The sequence below is a fragment of the Centroberyx affinis genome, unplaced genomic scaffold, assembly GCF_046629955.1.
Source record: "Centroberyx affinis isolate AG114_WGS23_722 - 3 ecotype Tasmania unplaced genomic scaffold, CSIRO-AGI_Caff_v1 ptg001678l_1, whole genome shotgun sequence".
NCBI classification, from domain to species: domain Eukaryota; kingdom Metazoa; phylum Chordata; class Actinopteri; order Beryciformes; family Berycidae; genus Centroberyx; species Centroberyx affinis.
This window is the reverse complement of record NW_027280098.1, coordinates 160,904-187,332: the sequence shown is the minus strand read 5'-3', so window position 1 is coordinate 187,332 and position 26,429 is coordinate 160,904. Positions and strand designations below refer to the sequence as shown.

General features: G+C 42.4%; 1 protein-coding gene across 1 annotated transcript in view; it reads left to right on the top strand.

Moving 5' to 3' along the window:
• The first annotated feature begins 2,438 nt into the window (after positions 1-2,438).
• Positions 2,439-26,429, top strand: part of LOC139651520 (ephrin type-A receptor 6-like) — a 179,584-nt gene continuing 155,593 nt past the window's right edge. Inside the window, exons 1-2 of the mRNA XM_071528466.1 lie at positions 2,439-2,469; positions 6,868-6,932. Coding sequence (XP_071384567.1) covers positions 6,924-6,932 — 9 coding nt within the window. The 5' untranslated portion in view covers positions 2,439-2,469; positions 6,868-6,923. The remainder of the gene's footprint in view (positions 2,470-6,867; positions 6,933-26,429) is intronic.

Sequence of the window (26,429 nt, the reverse complement as noted above, 5' to 3'; positions counted from 1 at the left end):
TTACCCAGTCATAAAATCTGTATTTCTTTTCTTGAACCATAGTGACCTGAGTGATATCAGCAAGTATATGTATTATAGTCATATACTGTAGTATGTACAGTATATGAGTAAGTAGTCGCAATGTAAATTCCTGCTTTTCTCCAGCCACGCGTGCCTCTTAAATTATCGCCGTAAATTCCCCTCACTAATCTCTCATTCCACAACACTTACAGTCCATATCAGATCTAATCAGCCACATTCAAAGATTTGCTTTGCTGCCATTTATTATGATGTTGAATGTGCGGTTTGATCTTGGAGGAGTGTGGAGATGTGTTGAGGATCCTGTCATGCCTGTCAGATTGCCTCGGCTATGGATAGTCTTCAATTTCACAGCATATCGTCCCCTCATCTGTCGACAGCCCGATGCTTTGTTTACACCGCTAAATGACAATGTGCAGTCCCCCCCCCCCTCCCCCCTCCCCTCTCCCCCCTCCCCCGTCGCCCACTCAAATCAATTTTCTCAAGTCTCTGTTCATTTCTCAAACGCTATTGTTTGTCCTTTTTTACAAGACTTGCTATTTACCTCTATCGGTGTCTGGGGAGTGAGGCTTGCATAAATTTTATTTTGCTCGCAAATAAAAAGATTTTGTTGTTGTTTGAACGTCGGGCCTTGCTCTGCTCTTTGAAATGCCACACTCTTAAAAAAAAAGAGGGGGGGGGGTTCTATATAGGACCAGGAAATGGTTCATTAGTCTTCTACCGCAGCAGAACCCCTTTTTGAGAAATAAGGGTTCTCTATAGCACCAGGCTGAAATGCTTAAACATAGAACCTTTATGGTGCTGTAAAGACCTCTTAAGAATCCACATGACACTCCAAATCAGCAGCACTAGAAGACATTTTTAAGAACCACACTGGGTTCTTTATTGTGATTTACCCGTTTTTATATTTTAACAAAGGGTTTTTTGAGTCACTACAGTACTATCTAGAACCATTATTCTAACTAAAGAACTCTTCAAGAACCCATATGTTCTAGGCAGCACCTTTAGACACACACCTGAACTGCTTCTTCCTCTAATTTGCATGAAGCAGCACCGGGTCAGGCTGTCTCTGGGTCTGTTGTTGGGTCTGTGGTTATTTTTGGGATGTTTGTGTGGCCTGCGAGGCCTGTAGGCTGGACAGGAGATGTCATCATTCTACCGGAGCTCCATATATTTATGAGTCGGCCAGCTCATATTCTATTTATATCTCCCAGTGGAGGTCCCTGAGGACCCTCCGCACCAGGCGGGTTCTATGGGTTCCCTACTGAGAGCTAACTCTATGGAGGGATGGAGGGAGAGAGAGAGGGAGAGAGAGAGAGAGAGAGAGAGAGAGAGAGAGAGAGAGAGAGAGAGGACGGATGGATATGTACGCTCAGGCACATGCACTGTACACTGGCAGACAGGCTATTCAGTATGCATAAACCCAAACCAGCAGACACACACACACACACACACACACACACACACACACATACACGCACACACGCACACAGGCACAAGTGCACACACATGCACATATGCACGTACACTCAGACACACACACACGCACGCACGCACACACACACACACACACACACACACACACACACACATTGCTGTTGTCATGTGGAAATTTTGGTGATTTCAGTGTTTTACCTTAAATTAAGGGATTGCATTGTCTTCAATGGGGAAACCTCTACAACCTTTGGGCTTATGAGACCTTTTCAGAACCCCTTAGGATAAACTCAGAAATGCCTGGTGGTGGAACAAGACTATTTTTCTCAGCTGCTGCAAAGATGACAGTTTGGAGATACAAGGTTTTCAGAGCGGCGGTATTCTCCTGTCTTAATCTCCCTCTCTCTCTCTCTCTCTCTCTGCTGGAGGGTCTCGCACTCTGCCTTTTCATGTACATGGGCCATGGCTTCTTTATTTAGGGCAAAGCGAAGTGTGAAACGGCTCGCTACTGTGTTTGAGCGGCAATGCCAAGGCTCAGTAATTAGACCTTCCTCCAGGGACTGTGCCGCTGACCAGCCCACTGTAGCCTAATGGTGTCCATTAACACCATCGGCACTGCCAGCCAGTCGCCCGTCCTGGCACCGGCACTGACGTGGCACAGACCTGGCACCGATTGGCAGGGAAAGACACACAGGGACACTGGAGCTGACCCAGGACCAGCCAGCAAACAGAAGATATCAAATAAAAGAGGAGGAGAGAGGAGGGGAGAGGAGTTGGATGGAAGGAGAGAGAGGCTCAAAACGAGAGCTGCCCCTGCCATGGTTTGTTATCTGTGATAGAAGGGTCAATAGTTCAAGTAATAATCCACAGTTTTTCTATTTTCTGTCTACGATTGATACAACACAATAGTGATTCAACCTGTATCCAGTTCATGAAAACTTTTACGTTTGCTGTGCTAAACACCCGGTGTCTGGTAGCTCTTTCCAGGTGATGCGTTTTATGTTTCCAGCAACAGCGGTTTAAATAGAAGAAGAACTGGGTAGTTAGCATAAGCAGTGATAGCCACCATGGCTGAACAGACAAAGAAAAGAGAAACTCATACTGCATCAACAGAATATCCAAGGAACAAGACCTCACAGTACTGGACACACTGTTTGATTGACAGGTGAAGCGCAGAAACACCACAGCAGTGAGTGCTTGGCAACAAAGATGGAGACAAAATAAAAATAACACCGTGGAACATTATTGGCCTCTTTTTCAAAATCAGATATCGTCCATCTCTGATATGATGGAGGTTCCTCCCTGATCACAGCTACATAAAAACAGTCTGGAAAATGAAATTTTATTTTCTTTGCACATTTTATTAATTCATTGACTTGTTCAATGATGTTTTTTGTAAAGTAAGTCTTTATTTAATCTGGACTAATTTCATTAAATATGGCTTTCAATGAAGAGTTTTAGTGTCTCATGATGGTCTAGATGCTGTTTCAGAGGCTTTTACACCCTGACAAAAATAAAGTTCTGGGGGAAACACTGAATACTAAGCTTTGCATGAAAAATGGTCAAATTTAACAATACTGAATATCAGCACAAAACATCAGCCACCGGCCGACTATTGTTATCAGCCCTCAAAAACCCATATTGGTCGAGCCGTAGTTACAACTAAGTTGTCAAATATGTGATTTTCCTCTCTTTCTCATTGTTTCTTCTCTTACTTTCTCCCTCCCTCTCGCTCTATCATCCCTTCTCTTCGTTCACTCCCTCTGTGCTCTGGGAATCTGCTATTCCCAACTGTAATCTTGTGGGTTCCCTCACTCCCAGCTGTCAGTCATGTATATGGATTTATACAGATGACATATACAGTGAATAAACAGTGTTTTTTCCCCCTTTCCTTTAAATCCTCACTGCTAATTCAGTTTTCAGGAAGCTAACATAGCCATTTAGTCCAAGCATACCACTAGATAGCAATTGACCACTAGAGGGTGACAGAAACTGCAACAAATATGTAAATAAAGTTACAGAAAGCCACTTGCCCACTGCACTATGGAAGCCAGTAAGGACAAACATTGCAAAGCACCGTGTATACATGCTAATAGCTAAGCTAACCGTAATAAGACATTCCTCACGGGTTAAAGTCTTGCTTTGCAAGGCCTTTCTGAAGGTTACATGTCCCACAATGACAAGTGAAGAGGTAGGTAGCAAGTTTACTAGGTTACTAACTCCCTCGCCTCATCGATTGCACCATTATGTAGAACAGGAATTGGAGGGGGTGAGGCCTGCCTCAAGTTGTTGGCATCAAGCTAGTTTTAAACAAGTTGGAAAGCTACTGAATGGAGCGGGAGGAGCTTCGTTCCAGACCAGAATTTGACAACAAGCTTTAGAAAAGAGGTGAAAACAGCAAGCTGTTGCTGCTGTGTCGATATTGGTTTATATCATTATGTCTCAATGAAATCTCCACATAGCACACATTAGTTTCAGGATTGGTTATAAGGTCTGATATTGGTTAGCCTATTACAGGTTTAAATTGTAGTGAAATTAAACAAGTCCTCATTTTGCTGCTGCGGACTCATGGAACACCTTCATGAACCCCTGGGAGTCCCCGGACCCCACTTTGAGAACCACTGCTTCAGTACAGCTCCTCTTTTGCTGGATGGACTACGGAGCCAGTCTACTGTAATATGAGCTAGCTACAAAAGCATGTAGCAAGTGACAATGTAATAGCTGCCGGAGAATGTAATACCTTGTCAGAATGTATTAAAATGTCCCTCTAAATGGGTTGAAAACATAATGAAACCTGATACTGTAATAATTTTTGGTAAAATCGTGAATGACATATCTGTAGTGCCCTATAAAGCAACTCATGAGGAATTATGATTCACTCATAATGTCTTATGACCATGTATTTCAAGTACAAGCATCTTATGAATGTTTATGTCTAGCTATCTATTGGAGGTTGTCAGACAAACTTTATTCTGAATGTGGCAACCTCTGTTACATCTGTCATAAACAATGACAAGACGTTTATACAGTAGGCCTACTTATAATTCATTCTAAGTTATATATGAATGCTGCCATAATGCATCAACAAGCAGCATGTGTTCTTATGAGCATGGTCTTAAGGCAGTATGAGTGCATTATTCCTTATGACTGCCCTTATAATTCATTATGGATATGGCAATCATAGACAGTGTTACCTATGTTTTTACTGATAGTGTAATACATGATGATGTTTACTTATCGCAATATCAGAGTGAAGATAGGCCTATTATTAGGCTACATTGTCTGGCAATTCATTACATGAATTGGCAGATTTTATTACAGTTTCATTTAGAAGTACATTTAATTACATTTTGACAAGTTATTACATTATCAGTTCGCTACAAAGCACCTCACCGATACAGAGACACAGACACAGGTCTTTGCCTTTTCTTCTTTCTTAACAGTTTTTGTGTACATTTGCCTGTTATTGCATTCAAACTCACAGGCGCTGTGAACAGCAAGGCTTCTTGCTACCTATTTGTACTTGTATCTTTTTGGCTGTATTGTGCTGCTCGTCTCCGACAAAACCAGCGTCCCGTATCTTGGGTGCTTTTCTTATGCTGTATCACTCCCGGATGTTGTGATACACCCCTTTGGCTTGATCCTAAACAGGTGTTACATTGTGTGTCACTGCAGTGTGTCCTATCAGCTCGCTGGGAGATGAGAGGAAGTGAAAAGAGCATTTAGTAGTATATGACAGACACACACACAAAAACCTCAGTGAGCAGAGGCTTGGACAATCCCTGTCAGTCAGGCTCCATCAGAGGTGCGCTGGCTCATAACTGGGAAACAGACAGATTAGAAAATGTCCTTTTCTTTCTTGCTTGCCGTGATCTTGTCAGTGTACGCTCACGCAGATATAAATATCAGCTCTTTTCTTTTACCTTGCGTTTTCCTTCCCAGTTGGATTATATCACAGCATAGAAATTACCTACTTTGATCTACATTCAATTGCTAGCTATCCAAGAGGAATGATGTTAATGGAGATTTATTCAGGAAATATAATAGAGATTTGTGTTGGTGTAATGAGCCCCCCAGGGACCACTTACAGTACTCTAAGTGGACATTAGTGACTGACTGGCACTCAAAACACACTCATTGTCCAAGTGGAAAAAGACTATTATTTGTTTGAAATTGCTGTCAGAATTAGGCATATACGATCCAGGGCATAACATTTTTTGATGGGCAGATGGCTGCTCAAGGAAAAGTCTAACGACTAAATTTTTGGCTATTTATGATCAGATTTGGAAATGATGACTCATAGGCTGTGAGAGAAAATGATAAGTTTTAAACAAGGCCCCAGGGCCTGGAGTTGTTTTTTTGTTGTTGTGTTATTTACAAGCTATCACTGTCAGAATACTGATTGCTTTCTTAACATCTCTATCCTAATATAGCGGATTCACTGTCTTGTAATTAGGATGTAACTGTGTTGTCATATATACAGTACATTTAGCACATTTGACAAGGTGACCGGATAGGTTCCATGTAATATTTATGGCTTTTGGAAATGCAAAAGGATCTGTGTCTAGTGTGTATTCCCTAATGTTATGACAAGTCTATGTAAATCCAGCTTCTTTTTTTTCAGACTTAGTGGTGTTATGCTGGCATCACACTGAAGGCACATTCAGGAACCCATATCTTCCCCTTTTCACTGTAAATCATTTGTCACTGGCAGAGACAGTCTCCTCCTGAATTATTAAATCTACTGTCCTTGAGAGCAAGAAAGAAAGATTGTCAAGGATGGCAATATATTTTAGGGTAAAATTTTATATGTTTTGTAAGTCTACCTGGAAGGTGAGAGTCAAGTGACATTGATATGTTTGTTACAGTGTATGTTAAAGTACAGGAAAATACAGCACCAAACACAGAATTTACATAAACACTATACAGTATTTGCACATGCAGAAGGATTGCACATAGATCTTTTTTTATTATTATTATTTAGCATACTGAGTGTAATGAACAACATATTTTCATGAAATAGGACGGGTCCAAAACAGATCTATCTCTGATCCTGTCTCATGGGCAGTCAAAGTCATGGGAAGAAGAAGAGCATATTGTTGTGAGTGAGATTGAAATAAAGCCGGGGATGGGAGAGAGGGATGGCAGGGGAGGAAATGGACTGTTGACAGCAATCTGACTGCAATCCATCAGTGCCCAAATTGTGTCGCGAGTGGCAAAAAATGCCGCTCCCACTGTATATGCCACGCTCATAAATATTCATCCAAGAAACTCATTTCTGTTAATATATAAAAAAAAGTCTAAATGAACACGTTTATGACTGATATTTCAATTTCCAGAGTGAAAATAGGGCTTTTTGTGTGTTGACAGATTGCTAATGGTTGTATTTTCCCTCTCCTCTTTTTCCCATTTCAGTTGTGCTGCTGGATACTACGTCTGTGCTTGGAGAGCTGGGATGGAAGACATATCCTATGAACGGGGTAAGGAGGGCGACTCTGCTCCAGTTATTATGTTGTGTTCAACTGTCCTCTGTGTCTTATTCAAAATGCATAGCCATGGCTGAATCAATGAGATCAATTATATTGATGTTAACAGGTCAGAATGGGTAGCAGTGATCTGTTTAAAATTCGAATCATTGTTTTTCTCCAGACCCCTCTGTCCAGATGGGAAATAACTTGGAGATAGATAATGAGCCAAGGTCTCCGAGGAGGCTTCCCCTCTCCCGTTCAATCTTATTCTTCTTCCTTCTGTCAATTCTCTGTCTTCATCACTGTAGGGCTGTAGAAATATATAATTGACTCTTTCAGTGTTACTCAAAGGAAAACATTTAGGTTGGCAGTCTGCCCAAGACCACAACAAAAGATTTTGACTATGTTTGAACGGTGATCCTTCCTATTTGTATAAATGATGAATTGTTGAGATGGCAAGGCCAGCTTTTAGACTGGTCATCAACAAAGTCCAGAGTCCAAGCCCAAAAGAATCACAAGTCCATGTTTTCCAGCTCCAGGAGAGCATGAAAAAGCTAAGTTCAGTTAAAAAAAACTTTGTGACTCCATAAAGTTGATGTTCTTGTCTCCGTCTCACCCTCGGCTGCCTCTCAGGCACCAGAGAAACAAGGAGTGAATGTACCTTAGTCTGTATTTTCGGTCAGTCAGCTATACTTATAAGGAGTAATTCCATTTTGTTCTGGCAGTAAGTGCCGCCAGTCCCACAGCAGTGTCTTGTCCAGCTGAAAAACAGAACATCGGAAAAAGCAGCGAGTGCCAGACGGAAGGTATCAGCATCATAAAATATAGATGTGCTGACAACAAACCTAGACGTCCTTAGATCAAAATCTTCATCTTGTATCACAATCTCTCCTCCTCTGGGCTGTCAGAAAACTTGAAGCTCTGATTGAAAATGTCTGCTTGTTATACGCAATTCAGGCAGAATTGGATGATCTCTGACTTCCACCTCTAGCTGCCTTCACTGTGTCCCATGCAGAGCCTCCAAGTCTGCAAAAAAGTAACATTGTATTCGGCCTTATGAAGGTCTTATGACCAGAACGTTGGCAAAAAATAATTGTAATGCAGCGGTGATCCTGTGTGAAAAATTTAATTCAGTCATTATATACTCACCCCCATATCAGTGGAAACTCCACTGAACTTTATAGGACCGCCAAACACACAGTATGTCAGCCCTTGTAGTTTCATCACAGCCTTCGGGGGCCCAACGGGGCCATCTTTTTACAGCTCCAAAACAAGCATGAAATGTCCATCAAATTTCTCCCAACAGCTTGTGCAGCATAATCCAAGTGTTTTGTAGCCAAACGACTGCCCTGTGGTTCCAAAAGTGCAATATTTTCCTCATTATCTCCTATATTTTCCTTACTGACAATGCTGTGGTCAGCCTAAAGTAGCCAGAAAGCTGTATGGTGCAGTGCAACCAGAGCATTGTCAGTGTGGAAAATATAGGAGATAATGAGGTAAATATTGGACTTTTGGACCCACGTTTGGCAATAAAGCACTTGGATTATGGTGTCGGAGCTGTTTGGAGAAATTTGATGGACATTTTATGCTTTTTGGAGCTTTTTTGGAGCTGTAAAAAGACAGCCCCGTTAACTTCAATAGTTTGGGAGAAGGCTGAGATGTAACTAGAGGGGCTAACTCGCTGTGTGTTTGGTGGTCCTACGAACTTCAATGGAGTAGATGATTTGAATTTTCATTTTGGGGTGAAATGGCAACTGAATGACTGAAAAGGTTTGGAAAAGTTTGGCAGAGTTCATTTTTTTAGACTTGACTGACGATGTAAACCACTTTTTCTGGCAGTTGCAAGAAAGAAGCGGTGGGATTTTACAGTACGTAGATAGGTGACAAGCAGAATGAAGATGGAGAAAGTAGTGGTAGTACAGTTGATAGTAGTTGTTACTCTGTGGTGTGGTACTTTCTAAGTCTTTGAGAATTATATATAACTACTGTTTGCTGATAGTGGTAGCTATGTACTTGTTATGGAAACAAAGTTGTGCAACTTGCTACTTTCAATAGCAGAAAATAGAGGCAGCACTTTTTCTACAAAGTTGAATAGCGTGAACACGTCCTTATTATCTATTTTCTCTCATGCAGAGCCTCCCCCATCTTCCATGACCCTTACGACTTCACTCTCTTTCTCAGTGGGTTTTAAAGCCAGGCTTGACTTTAAATGATCCTCTGCTGGAGGGTCCCAAAGGTGGGCCCTCTCTCTCTCTCTCTCTGTCTGTCTCTCTCTCCCTGAGCCTCTATCTCTCTCCCTGCAAGGCCCTCGGTGGCCCATATCAGGGTTATGGAGGTGATTACATCATGTAGGTCGTGGTGACAGCCGCCCACAGCGGTGAGAGAGAGGAGAGAGAAAGAGGCTGCTGCCTCCATGATTAAGCTGTCAACCCTCTCTCCCCCTCACTCGTCCACTATCCTCCGATTTACCATTAATATTTAAGGCATCGAGGTGAGAGGGCCTGAGGGAAGGTGTGAAGATCTGGGGAGGTAAAACAGTCTAAATCCCCGCTGCTACCTGGGAGCCAGCGAGAGGAAGTCAATCCCCACCGTATTAGACACAGCCTGGTATCAGGCCGATACAGCAGCACGCCATGTAGCTGCCTATCAGAGCCAGACTGGACAGTGTGGTTCTGGTTATGAATATGAACAGCTGTCAGTCAGCCTTGTCCACGGCTCATCTTACTATATATTTCATATGCAGTAACCGTTCCAACATGATGATGAGTTTTCCAGGTAAATAACGGGCCATATCATATGACATTGAAGGTGAAGTGGAAATTGAGGGATTTATATCGAAAGCCAGTAAATAATTCTTGTAAGAAGAGAAGGTGAGCGGTCTTGTAAAAGAATTGGATTAACCCCCACATACCGTGGTCTGCCAACCTTTCCACCACAGTGACCAGGTCATTGTGGGATTCTGCATTCGACTGCCATGTGTCCTGCCAAAGTGTCCTTGAGCAAGACGCTGGACCCCTACCAGCTCACTCATTGTAAATCCCTCTGGATAATAACTGAAATGTAAAATGCAACATGAACAAGATGGAGTGCAGTCTTCAGTGCCAAAATCATGAGAATATGAAGCCATAAGCCAATGTTCTCCCCATCCAAAAAAGTCCTCTGAATCCAATTTTAGTTCCATGAAATACCCAACCCAGATTATAGAGCACACTGAAAACATGAACTGTAGCAGTAGTTCCAAGTGGTGCGATTATTTTTTGGGAGGTGTAAACCACCATAGCCAAGTATGTAGCACCGTGTAATATTCTTTAGAGGGAGGATGAAAACATCAAAGTTTACAATGCTGTGGGTTTCCTTGGTGCTTTGGATGCTGCCGAGCTGCGCGAGGGGACACTTCGATTGAGATGCAAGGTATACATTCGCTTTAGCTGTCAGTTCGGTGGGTGCAAGAGTTCATTTGCACGCGGCTGCATGAGTATGCGTGGCACGAACAAAATAAGGCCCGAGTAAATGTCGTTTCTTCCTTGCCGTGGGCGTGCTTGGTGTGATTATCACTGTTACCTGGGAATAGGTTTAATTAAAGTGAAAATTAGGGGGAAAGCTCAGACTCAGACAGCCTCTATCAATTAATTAATTGTGCATGGGCTCTCCCTTCACTACAAGGCGCTTCCCTAATGAAGGTCCACATACCAGGAATCTCCAACACACGGAAAAAGCTGTAAACAGATATTTACACATGTAACACAAACAGACACAGATACTGCCTTGCTTGACCGTCAGCAACAGTGTGAGCCCCCTTTGATTATTTGATACCCGTTCTGCTTGGAAAGTAAATAGACCTGTTTGTATTGGCCCGCAAGGGGAAAGCATGCAAGGAGGACTGCTGTTATGTTTGCTAATGACTTTACTGAACCTGGGAATATGGGAACAGAGTTGGAAAATACACTCACCCTCAAAGGTTTTGCTTATGAGGTTTGTGCATATTGAATAGCTATTGATCTGTGCCATGTCTTTCAAGGACTTTGACACTGCAAACTTTTTCCCGGCAGAAAATAATAATTCTGCATGTGCGAATGCTCGCATAGCAGGTGATTATGCCGCTGCCGGCGGCACGTCGATGCTTCAGTAGCAAAGTTGTTGGAGAGGTTGTTTTCATGAGGCAAAGCTGTGTGTCTCCACTCTCCGTCTGTCTCCACATGTTCTGAAATGCTGTATGGTGATGAAGAACAGCGCAGAGGAGGGAGGGAAGGAGAGAGAGAAAGGGGAGAAGGAAAAGAAGGTTGATTTGGCGTCTGCATGCAGCCACAATAAGCTCCTCTCAGAATGGGCAGACACACTGCTGAAATATGCATGAGTCATTTCCCAGGGGTGGGTGGGGGGAAGAGAGCGCCAGAGAGAAGCCGTTTATTTATTAAATTACATAAAACGGCTTTAAGGGATTAAGAATGCCTAATGTTGCCTTTTGTTTTCACTCATTGCCACTATAATGGCAATTGAGCATAGGCAGGTGGGACTACAAAGAATGATAGTTGTCCATCATAAAGGGAGGCAATAATCCTATTTACATCTATTGTCAGAGATCCCAGACAGCCAATAAGTCGGATGTGCCGGGGGCGTATAAACACCACGTTATGTAAGCGGGGACCACAACGCCGGCACATTGGTTTACTGCTGCCTGAAGACTGCTCAGTCAAATATTAGCCTGTGAAACCTCAATAACTCACACCTATTCAGTGCAGAGCAAACTGTGCCATGGAGTTACCGACGCATTTGTCTGAAGGTGTGTGTGTGTGTCTGTGTTTCGGGAGGGGGGAGTGAGAATATGATTATGACTATGATTCTTACTCCAGGCTTTTCCACCCTGGCAATAATACAATTCTGGGGGGAACACTGTTTTTTTGGTTTGGTATGCTAAGATTCAAAGAAACTGAATATCAGCTATTGGTGGTTTCAACCCGAATCTATCGGTATCAGCCTTCAAAAACTAGCCTTCAAAATCGGCGGCACCCTAGAGTGCATCTTTCCTTGTTCCTGGCTCCTATATGGGGGGAGATTCCAAATCCCTTGTGATTTCAGGAGCATTCCCTTCCATCATGCAGCCTCCCACTGTGCCATTGTGCGATGCTGCACCATGATAATACCCAGCTTGCTTTATCGTGCTCCCAGTACAACAACAGTAAGCCCAGGCGGCCACTAATCGGGATAAAGTCCCCCCGAACAAATCGGCCTGTCAGTTTTGGGAAACGTTTTAGAGGATTGCCGTCAGATTCAGGCTTTTGGGTGGAAGAGGGAGAGAGAGAGAGAGAGAGAGAGAGAGAGGGGGGAAGATAGGAAGCTTTGAGGATGTTCACCGTTTAGGGGCAATGATAGGATAATAATAATAACTTTATTTGTATAGCACTTTTCTAGAAACAATGTTTACAAAGTGCTTTACATACAATAAAACCCAAAAGCAGTGATGTGAAACTACCACAATGAATGATAGAAAAATAAAAATAAATTAAAAAAAATATATATATAATAGAAAATAGGAATAAAAGGTAATATATGAGGTAAACAGGTACAACTAAAAACACACAAACAAACAGAGATACAATTAAAAACAGATGGAACTTTAAATAAAAGTGTGTGCCAAAACACAAGAAAGCAATAAAAATGGAGATACAGGTACAAGTAGGCTACACTACCGTTCAAGAGTCCGGAACCACCAAGAAATCTCCACCATGCCCCCGAAAGAGACCGATACCCCAATCCACTAGGGCAGCACCAAACCGATCAGAAATACAGCTGAGACACCGATGTAACTTGTGAGAGAGTGAATAAATGAATAAGCTAGATGACACATGCAAGCGCTTACACACACACACACACACACATGCGCTCGCTCAAGCCTCTTTGCTTTCCCCTAATACTAATCCTTAATCTTTTTATTACAATATTTAGCCACAATAATTGATTGCGATTACACTACCTTAGGCTTATCTCTAAGCACTTCCTGCATCCCTAATGCTATTAGCAGTGAGAGAGGGAGAGGGATTGAGTAAGAGAGAGGAGGAGAGCGAGGAAAATGTGCATGTTAGTGTCCTTCATCCCTCAAATAAACTTCTCTGAGGCGCGTTACTGAATCAGTGAGAGTGACGGCCGGTGGCGCAACCGGGAAAAAAAAAATAAAGGAATAAACCAGAACCACTCCATTTCTCCCCGCGGAGGCTCTCATATATAAAAAAAAAAAAAAAAAAAGGTGTGATGATTTAGCACACCGGCGTCCATCCCGGGGACCTCTGCCATAACCGGGCTTAAGCAGTGCCGGGGGAATCCTTAATTGGCTTGTTTCTTGTCAGGGACGCACTGAGGCCGATATCTAACGCGCTCCCACTCGGCATCTCGCTGACAGCAGGACAGATCCTGACAGCTTTTTGGGCTAACCCTCGCCGTGTGATGAATACAGCAATGCTGAGTTAGAGAGAGAGAGAGAGAGAGAGGGAGAGGAAGGGAGGTACCGGATGGATGCTAATGGAAGGAAGAGGAGAAAATAGAGGGAGGGCAGAGCAGGGAGGTTATCAGCGGCGAGCCGAAGAGAGAACAGAACATGTGGTCACTGTACGACAGGTGGGGTCGAGGCAGACGCCTTCGCGTTTCTGTTGAAATGCGAAAAGCTACGAAAGTTTCGAGCGGAATTCAAACTCAAACAGGTTCAAAAGGTTTGATTTATGAAAATTTACAATTTAAATTAAGAATACTTCGAGGTGAGGGAAAACAGCAGATCTTGTCACCCAATGTGTTGATAAATGCCGCAACCTGAGGGAGAGTGCACACACACACACACACACACACACACACACACAGTGGTTATTACATATGCCATATGCTGTTACTAGCTTTTAAATACTTTGCAGAACTGCATGTTCTCAATTTTGGAACTGTTACACATTATTGTATATATTGATAATTAGTTATAATTGCATAGTACAGGTTTTCAAATCAAACAAATCATTATCTTAATGTGATTTCAATGTATAAACCAGCGTTGTTTTTGATAGAAACCCCCCTTTCCTCTTCTTTCATCTGTCTCTCTCTGTCTCCCCTACCTTTCTCCTCCCTCTATTCCTCCTGCCCTCTACTCTCCTCCCTCTGTCTCTCCTGATTTCCCCTTTCCAGCCTCCTCTCCCTTCCTCCTCCCCCTCCGCCTTCATCTTACCTTCGCTGCACATTGACGTTAGTACACTGGGAGGGAAAAAATAGGCCTGTGCGTGGCCTGTGTGTGTGTGTGTGTGTGTGTGTGTGTGTGTGTGTGTGTGTGTGTGTGTTTTGGTTTAAGACCAGCCGACAAATGCTGGCAGAAGCCTCCTACTCTAAATGCATAGCTAGAGAGAGAGAGAGAGAGAGAGAGAGAGAGAAGGAGAAAGAGAGATTGAGAAAGAGAAGGACAGAGAGGAAGGTTCAGGTTAGGAAACCATTAATTTGTCACAGGTAGTCTGGCAGGCGGTGAGACAGTTAGACATGCAGTTATACAGTCATTCAGGCAGGTAGACAGGCAGTCAAGCAGTGAGACAGGCAGGTGTTGTATATAGAGTCATTCAGGGAGTTAGACTGGCAGTTGTACAGTAAGTCGGGAAGTTAGACAGTCAATCAGGCAGTTAGGCAGTTACACAAACAGTCAGTCAGTCAGAGAGGCAGTTACTCTCAGTCAAGTAGTTAGACAGGCACTTATACAATCAGACACCAAGTGAGACAGTCAGGCAGTCAATTATACAGTTATTTAGGTAGTCAGACAGACAGTCAAGCTGTTAGACAGTCAGATATTCAGTTATGCATTGAACATTGAAGAAGGTATGAAATCAGCAGAATTAGAAGAAGTTTTTAAGAACCACACTGGCTTCTTTATTCTAAGCCTAAAGAAGCAGTTTTCCTTTTTGTTAAGAGAGTCAGTCAGGTAGGAAGGGTCAGGCTCTCCTCGGGGGAGCTGCTGTTCCACTGGGTAAGGACACTGTAATAGGGGGGGGCGGCCTGCTGACACACACACACACACACACACACACACACACACACACACACAAAAACAACCAAAAATACATACATGCAGGCACAGAAATACACACACAGGTGTATTTGCACATATACATTTCTCTCTCTCTCTCTCTCTCTCTCTCTCTCTCTCCCTCTCTCTCTCCCTCTCTCTCTCACACTCACACACACAGAGACACACACACACAAAGAGGAGGTCCAGTTAGAGGAAACCAGCCCAAGGTCATGGTGCTTTATGTCTGGTTGGCTGTTTACTGCTGTCTGTTTCACTTGACTTACATCAGAAAAACACACTGCGGTGACACTGACGCATGTATACAGCAAACCTGGACCTCACTATCAATCTTACAACGTATTCACTGCAGTATTACTATATCATGCAGAATATAACAGTAATATAGTTGTGAAGTGTGGTTATACATGTGGCCATACATGTTGTTGGGTTTCGACTAGCGTTAGTCAAATATGTTAGTTTGACAATATTGGCCTTTTATTAAAAATCTGATATTTTTCTGAACAAGTGTGCTTGTGCTTTGTAGGTGCTCAGGGGGGTATGCATGATTGGAGTGAGTGAAACTATGTTGACTTTGAAAACTCCATTTGTCACTTTGTCACCAAAGTGCTGTGGTAGCGCAGTGCTGATGTAACTAACAGAATTGCTGAACAAAATATTTAATTCTTGTGTTGACTTGGTGAAAATGACAGAGCTACTCCCTGGTATGTGGATGTAAAGTGCACCAGCCTCCAGTTCTACCGTACTGCCTGGTGTATGAGCGCACACTGGATTTACCGTATGCAGGGCTTTTAGGGCTCTGCACCATAATCCCCTTATACACTGCTTATATATACTATACTGCTTAAAAGATATTGAATATTGGCTCAAAATACTGGCAACTTCAATCCAATAATATCGTTATCGACCTTCAAAAACCCATATCGGTCCAGCCATCGATATTGCAGCTGATATGTTTGAGCATCTAAAGCAAAATCAAACTGTATCTCACTTTAGCGCAATGATTTCTGAACCAAAAAATGTACCCATATCGCTTAGAAGTCAGTCTCCTATTCATGGTCTAGAAAGTATTGCTTGACAATGTCCTGGCTAACATTTTTGGATCTCTTTCCTCTAGATCGGCAGAAACCTGTGCGTGTACACAAATCTGTATTTCCAAGATAGCAACGGATTTAAATTCTGTTTTAGGGCCCGGTCTTCCTTTAGGACTTGAGCCTGGCGCTTTCTATCAACAGTTTGAACTTGTACATCTTTCTCTGTCTCTGAGATTATGTGTGGTTGATTGAAACAGGATTTTTCTTTGGGGCTGTCTATATAGTGTTGTAATAGCTTTGTGCCTAGCAGAGCAATCGCAGTGCTCCATCAAGCTCTGACACATCCATTTGTCACACTCTCTGTGGTCAGATAGAAAACCAAGGGAAGACACACACACACACACACACACACACCGCACTGCACACACACACACACACATACACACTCAGATGCAAATGTGTCCCAGTCTACAGTACATATGGGTTTATGATAGCTCTTGTCAAAATAGAAGAGACTGAATTTGAAGCTATTGTACTGGCTGGACATGCACAAACCGGTAAGCAAGTCCCAAAAATCAAATGAAGAATACAAGGAGACCTGACACTCATAAATGGAAGAAAACACTTCCCAAAACACAGATTTGTCAATGCAAAGTTTCCTTTTCATTCTTTATCTGACCAATGAAATCAATGAAGTGACAGGTGTCAAAATGAAAAAATGTTTGAGTTGCTAATGGAAAAACTAAAACAAAGCCCTGATGATGGGGTAACTGGAGAAGGTTTTGCACTTTTTCACTTAAGCACATCTCACTGTTATTACAGCTGTTACAGGTCAACATTTTCCTACTGTATGTAGTGATTTTGCTCAGGCACCGGCCACTTAAACGCCTACCACTATATTTTCCACTAATCCCCTCTAATCACATACAGAGCAACATATCATCAATTGTCACTCTTGGACATCACGACCTCATAACGCGCCCGAGTGCCTGACATCTCCTTCCCTCCTGCACACTCCATTATCCTTCACCGTCCTCCCCGCCAATCAATCTCCTCCGGCAAAGAGGCCGACCTTCTGACACGCCGCTGCGTCCCGGCAGGTGTCCATACCGTAAAGGTGGCCGCCATCCGTCTCCGCCGCATCCCATGGATCACCCCCCTTAACGGCCGATGACGTCGCATTAGCATACTGTAGTGGCTCGCGAAGGTCGCCTCTCCCGTCATGCCAAAGATTCAAATTGTTGCCCATACATATTCACAGCGTCAAATGGTCAAATAGTAAGCCTGAGGGTGGGGGGGTGCTAAGGTCCCCCACTCCACAACCACCCCATTGGATGCTTAGTGTAACAAGGTGCCGGTGGTGGAAGATTGATCATGACGCTCCAGGACAAAGCCGCCTCCATCCTCCATCCCCCGCCACCTCCTACCCCTTCCATTCACCCTAAACTGCAGCAAAGCAGTCCCTGCATCTAATATCATTTGCCTACAAAACTTCCAAAACCCACTTATAGAAATAAACTACATTCCTGGGGACAAAGGGCATAACCCGCAGCGCGCATTTCACAGGAAAACACCATAGAAAACATTATAGATGGTCATATCTCTATTATATCACCACAGAAGCACAAATATATTAAATGATCAATTTACCAGGGTCTTCACTGTTGTTGATGAATCCATCTGCACTGAGTTTTAAATACATCCTACAATACATTGTAGGATGATGAACTATCTGGTTTTGAATTATCACTTGCCTTTTGAAAATTGTGTCTGTTATTGAATTACCACAAAAGTAAACAAGGATACATGTTTAGGTTTGTTTATTTCTAGGCTACTTAATTTATTTAGGCCTATATGTCATTATTTAAAGAGATAGAGAGAGAGGGAGGGAGAGAGAAAGAAAGAGAGAGAGAGAGGGAGAGAGAGAGGGGGAAAGAGAGATATCTAGGTCCCCCAGGCTTTCCTAATTATTGCCTGATCACAAGTCACGACTCTTGCTATGAAAACAAATAAATGTGACAGCTTTGATATGAGGGAGTTTGTGAAGAAAGGGGGAAATTAAGAAGATGGAAAATATAAAGTTCATCCCTGATGTGGAAAAGTACAGTGAGCTGTCAGCAGTGTTTCTACACGGACAGCAGTGAACAGATGAAGCTTTGGTGGCTGTTGGAACACAATGTCAGCAGCCTACAGCCTGTTTCCACGGGGTTTTCTCCTCCTGTAGACCAGGAGAGCTGCTGGCCGGTGCGGAGAAATGCGCTTCCTGTGTGAACAACCCAACTGAGACTCTCGCGCAAAATTGTGGTACTTGGCCGCTACGCGTCCTGTGTGAAACATATGGCGAGTGCTCACGCCTTGTCATACAGAGTTGACACCCATGCTTTATCCTGTCTTCACACCCAACCACTTTGAACAACCACTTTTCGGCCTCCATGTCCAAACAAGCAACATGTAAATCTTCCATTTCCCCTCTAATTTGACGACTTTATTCCATGACGTTTTTTTTTATTTTATCAGAAACAATATCACCAAAGCAATATACTAAATGCCAGTTTTCAAAACCCACGTTTGTAAATTGAAACCATATTGAGATGATTATTGCTTTGAAAACTTGTACTATACAGTATTACATTATCATAAATATTTATAATAATGTAAAACAGTTCCAAAATTGAAAATGTGTATTTATGCAAATCATTCAAAAGCAAGGAAGGGCGAACCAGACGTTTTAGTTATTACTCATGTGTGTGTATGTGTGTGTTGTATGTGTGTGCACGTGTCTCTCTTTTTCTCATTCACTCTCTCGTTTCTCTCTCTCTCTCTCTCTCTGATGAAATGGAGCCAGAGCTAGAGGAGAGACAGATGGAGGGTCACTGGGCTACGCATCGACCCCGGAAACCCCACGATTTATCCTCGCTTATATCTCTTTTACAAGGAAGAGAGGAAGATGAAAAAGAAACATCTTTCCTCAGATACTCAAATCTAACTCCTGGATTCTCCATCGGGGGGTGGGGGGTGGGGGGTGGGGGGGCTGTGAGATGGTGCCTAATAGGAGGGTAGGGTTTCATCGGAAATGAATGTTTTGTCTGGCGAGCGCTCTAAAATGCACTTAACATTTTGTACAAATTCAGAGCCTCGCCCCGATCCCCAGCGTCTGTGTTTTTTTGTTTTTTGTCTTCTCTCTCTCCTTCTTCCTCCTCTGTCTCTATCTCTGTCTCTCTTTCTTTGCCGCTCTCTCTATCCTAATTGATCGAGCAGGCAGGTCGTTCCGTAGTGTCTCCACTCATTTCCAGTCAGGCTTGTTTAAGCGCTACAGACTGGAGTCAGATGGCTTTGCTAGGGGAAGATGTCTGCTACTGTTACCAGACAGACAGACAGACAGACAGACAGACAGGGGAGACAGTAACACACTGAACCAGACAACAAGAACACACGTTTGTATTGCTATACATGTGAGGACCTTCCATTGATTACATTCATTCCCTAAATCCAAGTCCTACCCCTAAACTAACGTTGAAGTGTCCCCCTCTCCAAGTGGTATAGTTGTTTGCGTCGCTGTTGCAAAGACAACCGGATCGCTTTCTGTTAGAGCCTAGCTCCATGCAATAGAACAAACCATCTGTCTGCTTATCAACTCCTTGGTCATAACACAGTATAGTAACTTTCACCACTGCTCATTTTAGAAAGGCCAATTATCAAAACGGACAATGGATCATTTGTTTGTTTCTGGCTGCTAGCGTTAGCGTTAGCTAGCGTAGCTAGAAACAAACATAGATGTTTGTTTCTGACTGGTCCTGGCTTCCTTGTAGCTCCTGGTTCGTTAGCAACATGGCTAACGCTACCGCTACTGATAGCTACCGGGAAAACCTATCCTAATTCCTCTTTTGGTTGTGCAATGGATGAGGCACTTCCTTTGTGCCGTAAATCGAGCCTTCATTCTCCCGGGAGATCGTAGGCCTACCCAGTGGCAGACAGAAATGCATAGTGAAAGTGAGGCTTATAGGGAACCAATCTAAATGCCAATGGTGTCATTATTCCATAGCCATTACACTGTGCAATCAACATTTACTTCATAATGATAAGTTAAAGCAAAAAGGTTGTCTATAGGGTCTTTAAGCTTGGCCCTTATCTGAGTATCCATACATGCTTAAAAAGTTTTGCATGTTCATTTGTAGATTAAAGTAATAATCCATTAAAGTGTTCATAAAAATAGATATCTGTTTTGCTGCTCTGTATCGCTGATTGCTATAACACTGATTCAACCTATATCCAGTTCAAGAAAGCGTTAACATTTGCTGTTCTAAACACCCGGTGTCTGGTAGGTCTTTCCTGGGAAAAATCTTCTGGTGCACAGGAAGTGATGCATTTTACATTTCCAGTTTGTTTGGAATACATAGAAGAAGAACTGGGTAGTTAGTATGAGCTAACATTGGCCTTCGAAATTTATCACCAGAGCCCATAATAATCACTGAAGGAGATGATCAAAGAAAAGCAAACAAATCCTCCCAGTGCTATGGTGATATTATAATGAACTGGACCCGAGCTGATACCATCATCAATACAACATTCAAAACATGTATGTTTTCCATCTTACTTGCTTTACCAAAAACAATTGGACTTAATGTCCCTTAATCAATTTTCTGTTTCCCTTTTTCTTATACTGTCCATTTTCAGAAGTTTCATTATGTTCAATTGGGTTCAATTAGGATGGGTTTGCCAGCTTTGCTTCTGTTTTGTTTTTGTTGTTTTGTTTTTCTCTTAAATTAAATTCCAGATGTCACTGAAACGGTCTGGAAAAGTCTTAAATTTGGCTTTTTGCAGCAGATACCCTTCTTACCACAACCACCTACACCAAATCTTGCTGTAATTCTTACCTTAACCCTAAATACTAAACTGAAACTAACCCCTTGTACAAGTGTCTCTACCCTTCTCTCTCTCTCTACCCTTGTGAGAACTTTAAGTACAAGAACACACACACACTCTCTCTCACACTCTGCTGCATAAACGCACAGCACACACCCATACAAATAGTCTCCAGCTCTGCATTCCTCTCCCTCCCTTTACATCTTTTCCTCTCCATCTCTCCGTCTTGTGACTCCCTTGCTGTTCATCTTTCTCGTCCCCTCCCTCTTGATATCTTTCTCTCTCTTTTCTTCATTTCCGCTACCTCTCTTTATCACCCCCTCTCTCTTCCTGACAGCCTCTTTTTCAGACTAGAGAGCAGCAGACTGTGAAAACAGGAGAGAGGCAGTGTGTGTTTTTGTGTGTGTGTGTGTGTGTGCGCTTCATCCTGCATATCTGTACACAGGGAGGACATCATAATTAACTAAATGGAAGAGTTGAATAGAATTGTTATTTATCATGTTATTGCTGGTAACACAAATATTTAAAATTTTGTATTTAATTACTCCTCCTCATCTGTTAATGTGTATAATTTTCTGAGATTGGACATCCATGGTTGCCCATTGAGGAGCTTTTTTTTTTTTTTTTTTAATTATTTACAAAATGGATCTTCTAACAAAAAGTATTTTTATTTACAAGGAATGCCAAACAGTAGTATATTATAATCAACTACATCCCATCTACTGTCAATTGTTGATATGTCTTCCATGCTCTCTGTCCATTAAATTTCACATCTCAGTAACTGGCTTGTCATAGAAATCTTTCCCAGTCGTGTTTTGTAGACTTTGTTTGGGTTGTTGTGTATTTCCAACAGCACTTAAAGGCAGCATACTATTACCTCAATCAATACTATATTGCTTTGGCAACACAGGTTTCTCTTTTGTTATCCCAGTAAAGCAGATTTGAATTTAAAGAGAGAGAGAGAGAGAGAGAGAGAGGAGAGAGAGACCTCCTCTGCAGTGTGAAATGCCAGAATTATCTGTATCAGCGGCTCCAGTGTTTGGCGGGAGACGGTGCCACTCGGGTCCCTTCTTTTAGTGACTGCAGTGTGAGTGTAGTGTGTTGATATGTGGATATACACCCAGAAAAACGTTGTAAATCGAGCCTTCATTCTCCTGGGAGATCGTACCCGGTGGCAGACAGAATTGCATAGTGAAAGCGAGGCCTATAGGGAACCAATCTAAACGCCGATGGTGTCATTATTCCATAGCCATTACACTGTGCAATCAACATTTACTTCATAATGATAAGTTAAAGTAAAAAAGTTGTCTACAGGGTCTTTAAGCTTGGCCCTTATCTGAGTATCCATACATGCTTAAAAAGTTGTGCATGCCCATTTGTAGATTAAAGTAATAATCCATTAAAGTGTTCATAAAAATAGATATCTGTTTTGCTGCTCTGTATCGCTGATTGCTATAACACTGATTCAACCTATATCCAGTTCAAGAAAGCGTTAACATTTGCTGTTCTAAACACCCGGTGTCTGGTAGGTCTTTCCTGGGAAAAATCTTCTGGTGCACAGGAAGTGATGCATTTTACGTTTCCAGTTTGTTTGGAATACATAGAAGAAGAACTGGGTAGTTAGTATGAGCTAACATTGGCCTTCGAAATTTATCACCAGAGCCCATAATAATCACTGAAGGAGATGATCAAAGAAGAGCAAACAAATCCTCCCAGTGTGTTGATATGTGGATATACACCCAGAAAAACAAGGGTTCTTCAAGGATTCTTTAGTCTGGGTAGTGTTTCAGTTGTTGTAAGAGAAAAGATACACAGAACCCTCTGATTTGTTTAAAACAAAGAAACTGATAAATCAGAATAAAAAACCCAGTGTGGTTCTTAAAAAGTTATTTTAATGCTGCTGATTTGGAACATTTTATACATTCTTAAATGTTTCTTTACAGCACAATAAAGATTATATGTAGAAACATTTCACTGCAGTCCTACAGAGAGCCTTTCAAAAAAAGGTACTTTATTGCACCAATAAGGGTTCTGCTGTGGTACAACAGTAAAGAACCTTTTGCTGGTTCTATATAGAACCCTTTGTGTTAAGAGTATAACGCAAGGATAACGCGACTTTGAATTAATGTTCTCCTGGATGGAATTTGTGAGTGTGTGTGTGTGTGTGTGTGTGTGTGTGTGTGTTTGTGTTTTCCTGTCTGTGTGTGTGTGTGGCTGTATTCCATGCAGTCATCTACCTGGGTGACCTGGTCTTATCTAAGCTGTCTATAGTTGCACCCTGCAGCCTCAGCCACCAGCAGAGTCTGTGCGTGTGTGTGTCTGTGTGTGTGTGTGTGTGTGTTCGTTGTACTGCTGTGTACAGCCGTCACTGTGATCCCACATCAGTCAGAGGCAGCTCAGCCACACATTGACATTCCAGACTGCCTGCCTGCCTGCCTGGCTGGCAAAAATAGATATGTAAAACGACAAGCTCTTTTCCCCCCCGTTTTCCCACGCATAGTTTGACTGAGCTGGTGGGAAAAAAAAAGAAAGGTCTCTCGTCTGTGTCAACTCAGACGAAAAAGAATGAGTGTGTGCGTGTGTGTTTATGTGTGTGTGTGTGTGTGTGTGTGTGTGTGTGTGTGTGTGGCGGGCTTTGACATATCACCAGTCTAGGAGAATGAGAGGAGGAGGGGAAGAAGGCGAGAGAAGACAAGGTTCATGCCCTTAACCAGTGCTGATCCTGCAGGCACATATAGGCTCCGACCGATATGGCTTTCTGAAGGCTGATACCGATATTTTTGGATTGCCAATAGCTGATATTTTGTGCCGATATTCAATATTATGAAATTTGACTACTTTCGTGGCCAAAAAAATCTAAAATATTCAGGATTCATTGTTTCTCCCTTTTATTCTTGTCAGGGTGGAAAAACCTCTGAAACAGCATTTACAACATGGGACACTAAAACTCTCCATTGAAACCCATACAAATTAAATTAAAATGAATAGGCTACTACTAGTAGTACTACTACTACTACTAATAATAATAATAATAATAATAATAATAATAATAGTAATGAAAACAATATCAAACATCATACCATCATATCAGAGGTGGATGATACTGACTGTCCGATAAACAATTAAATAAAAGGCCAATATTGGCTCCATATATCGGTCTAACCCATCTACCAGCCACTTTACTGCATACTTGCTGCACTAACTGCTGAATTGAACATTGTGTCATGCCAGTGATAACTCTTGACACCTGTAGGGAAACTTTCCTCTTGCCCCTGTCAGAGGTCAGAGGTCAGGGTCAGCTGGTAGGGATTCAGTGTCTTGCTCCAGGACACTTCAACAGGGTGGGTTTTTCTCAGCATAGGGGTTAAATCAGGGTTTTTCTTTTCTTTAAGGGTGGTCTCTTTCACAACTTGGCTATCCTGCCACCTCCATCCCAGAAAGGAGCTTTGCAAAAATATAATTTTGTTCTTTTTTCATCCATCAAAAGGGAAAAGAAAAACTCTGGACAGGAGTTCTGCATCCCATTTTACCAGTTTATAGAATTGGAGGAAGTACATTACAGACTGCATTACAGATTCAGGATAGATATTCAGCCTTCTGCAGAGGCTATCCCACTGTAATGGACATTATACCAAACCACACAAATGCATAACAATACAGCCAGTCCCAAATGAAATGAAATGCACAACACCGGCATAAGGTGTCGACACAGCTAAACATGTTGTGTGCTTCGACAGTCTCATAGCTATTTCCATGAAAGGTGTTAAGACATATTTATCATCAATCACTCTCCCTGTCTATTCGGGAATACAGTATTTTTCCTTCTGCTCTACCATATATCTGCAGCTTTACAAAGGCAATTCATTTTGCATAGATATGTTCAGTTATGAAGGAATCGATAAAACTTTGATGGATAGCCCTGTTCATTGCACTAGGCTGGTGGACTAGTTGTCACTTGGCCAAGTCACCACTCTCTCTTTCTGCTCCTCCTCCTTGTCCCTATTCTCTCAAGTAGCCTAGAGGTTCGAATTTCTATTAAGAAATGTGATTGCGAAAATGACTGTGAGACTGGTTGCACTGGGCAGCTCCCATTGTGAATGTGTGTAACTGTAGGAATATAAGGCAGGAAAAGAGCATGGGGCTCAGCTGAGTTTCCCTGGATAAATAAAGGTTTGAGCAGCTGAATCAGGGAAGACAGAAAAGGTGATCCACAAAACACAGATGTTTATTACAATATAAGACACAAGCTTTGGCGTTGACCCCATCGCAGGAAATAATTTATAGGGGATAAAACCCGATAAATTAATTATTTTTTGAAGAGCCCCCCCTGGGGAGCCATAGATGGGACCTTAACACTGGTGGTGCTGGAGGGGAAAAGTGGCACACACACTGAAATGACTGCAAGGAGACGTATCAGGTAGTTTAAATACCATCCAACAAGCAAGAGCGGATAGCCAGGAGTGTCCATTGGATGACAGGAATGATGAGCCAGAGACCCAGTGTGAGAGAGAGAAAGTGACTTCCTGCTCGAACTCACGCTGAGAGCCTCATTTGGACTCGTTTTGGTATCTGTGTTCCAAGACACCAAAAACTACGCCATTGTTCTTTATTTGGAGCAGATTAATTTTAGCATGTGAGAAGAAACCGCTATCTGTTCTTTCTCCTGTACCCTGCATTCCTCAACAGAGCATCCTCTTGTTGTTCTCTGCAGAGAGCTCACATCGCCACCAGTGTTGGTCGTTACTCAAAAAAGTAATGTATTACACATTACTCGTTACTTTTAAAAAAAAAGTAATGCATTACTTTACTTATTTACTCCCTGTAGAAAGTAATTTGTTACACCACTCGTTACATTACTTTTGCGTTACTCTGCAACAACAGCGATTCTACTGTAGAAACGGGCAACATTTCCTCTACTATGTACAATGCTACAAGCCTGTTCATCTCTGCTACCTATCTGTTACCTGTTGAAAATCAAGCTTTGGCAGCTTGGTTGGGGTCGGCATACACAGCTTGGGCATCACTCTGGGTCCGGGGGTCTTTCGCTACTAGCTTTGTTTTTAGCATGTTGCCTTTGCAGGTGCTTGGGGAGATTTGATGTTGTGTTCACAGCAGTGGATCGTTGGTTTCTGGCCTGGGCACAGTTTGCACTTTACCGTCACATTCTTGTCACATTCTTGCGCAACAAATTCAAAGTAATGTGCATATCTCCACCCTTCAAAAGTTGTAGACCGCTCTGCCATTTTTGTCCTATCTCCCGCGCAAACTGTCTCTAGCCAAAGTCACACGAGAGGTCAGAGGTTGTTGCGCAAGCGTGCATGAAAAGGCACGTTTGATGATTTTTTTCTATCTGCCCAGATAATCCTGCAGATTCCAGATTCCAGATCCTGCAGATAATTGAAGAATTTATGTAACGCAAGTAACAGCATAATTTTTTTGATTAGTAACTTTAATGTGATTACTGAATTTAGGAACCTTAACGCGTTAAATTACTGCGTTACAGACAAATGTAATGTGATTACAGTAATGTGTTACTGTAACATGTTACCCACAACACTGATCGCCACAGAGGGC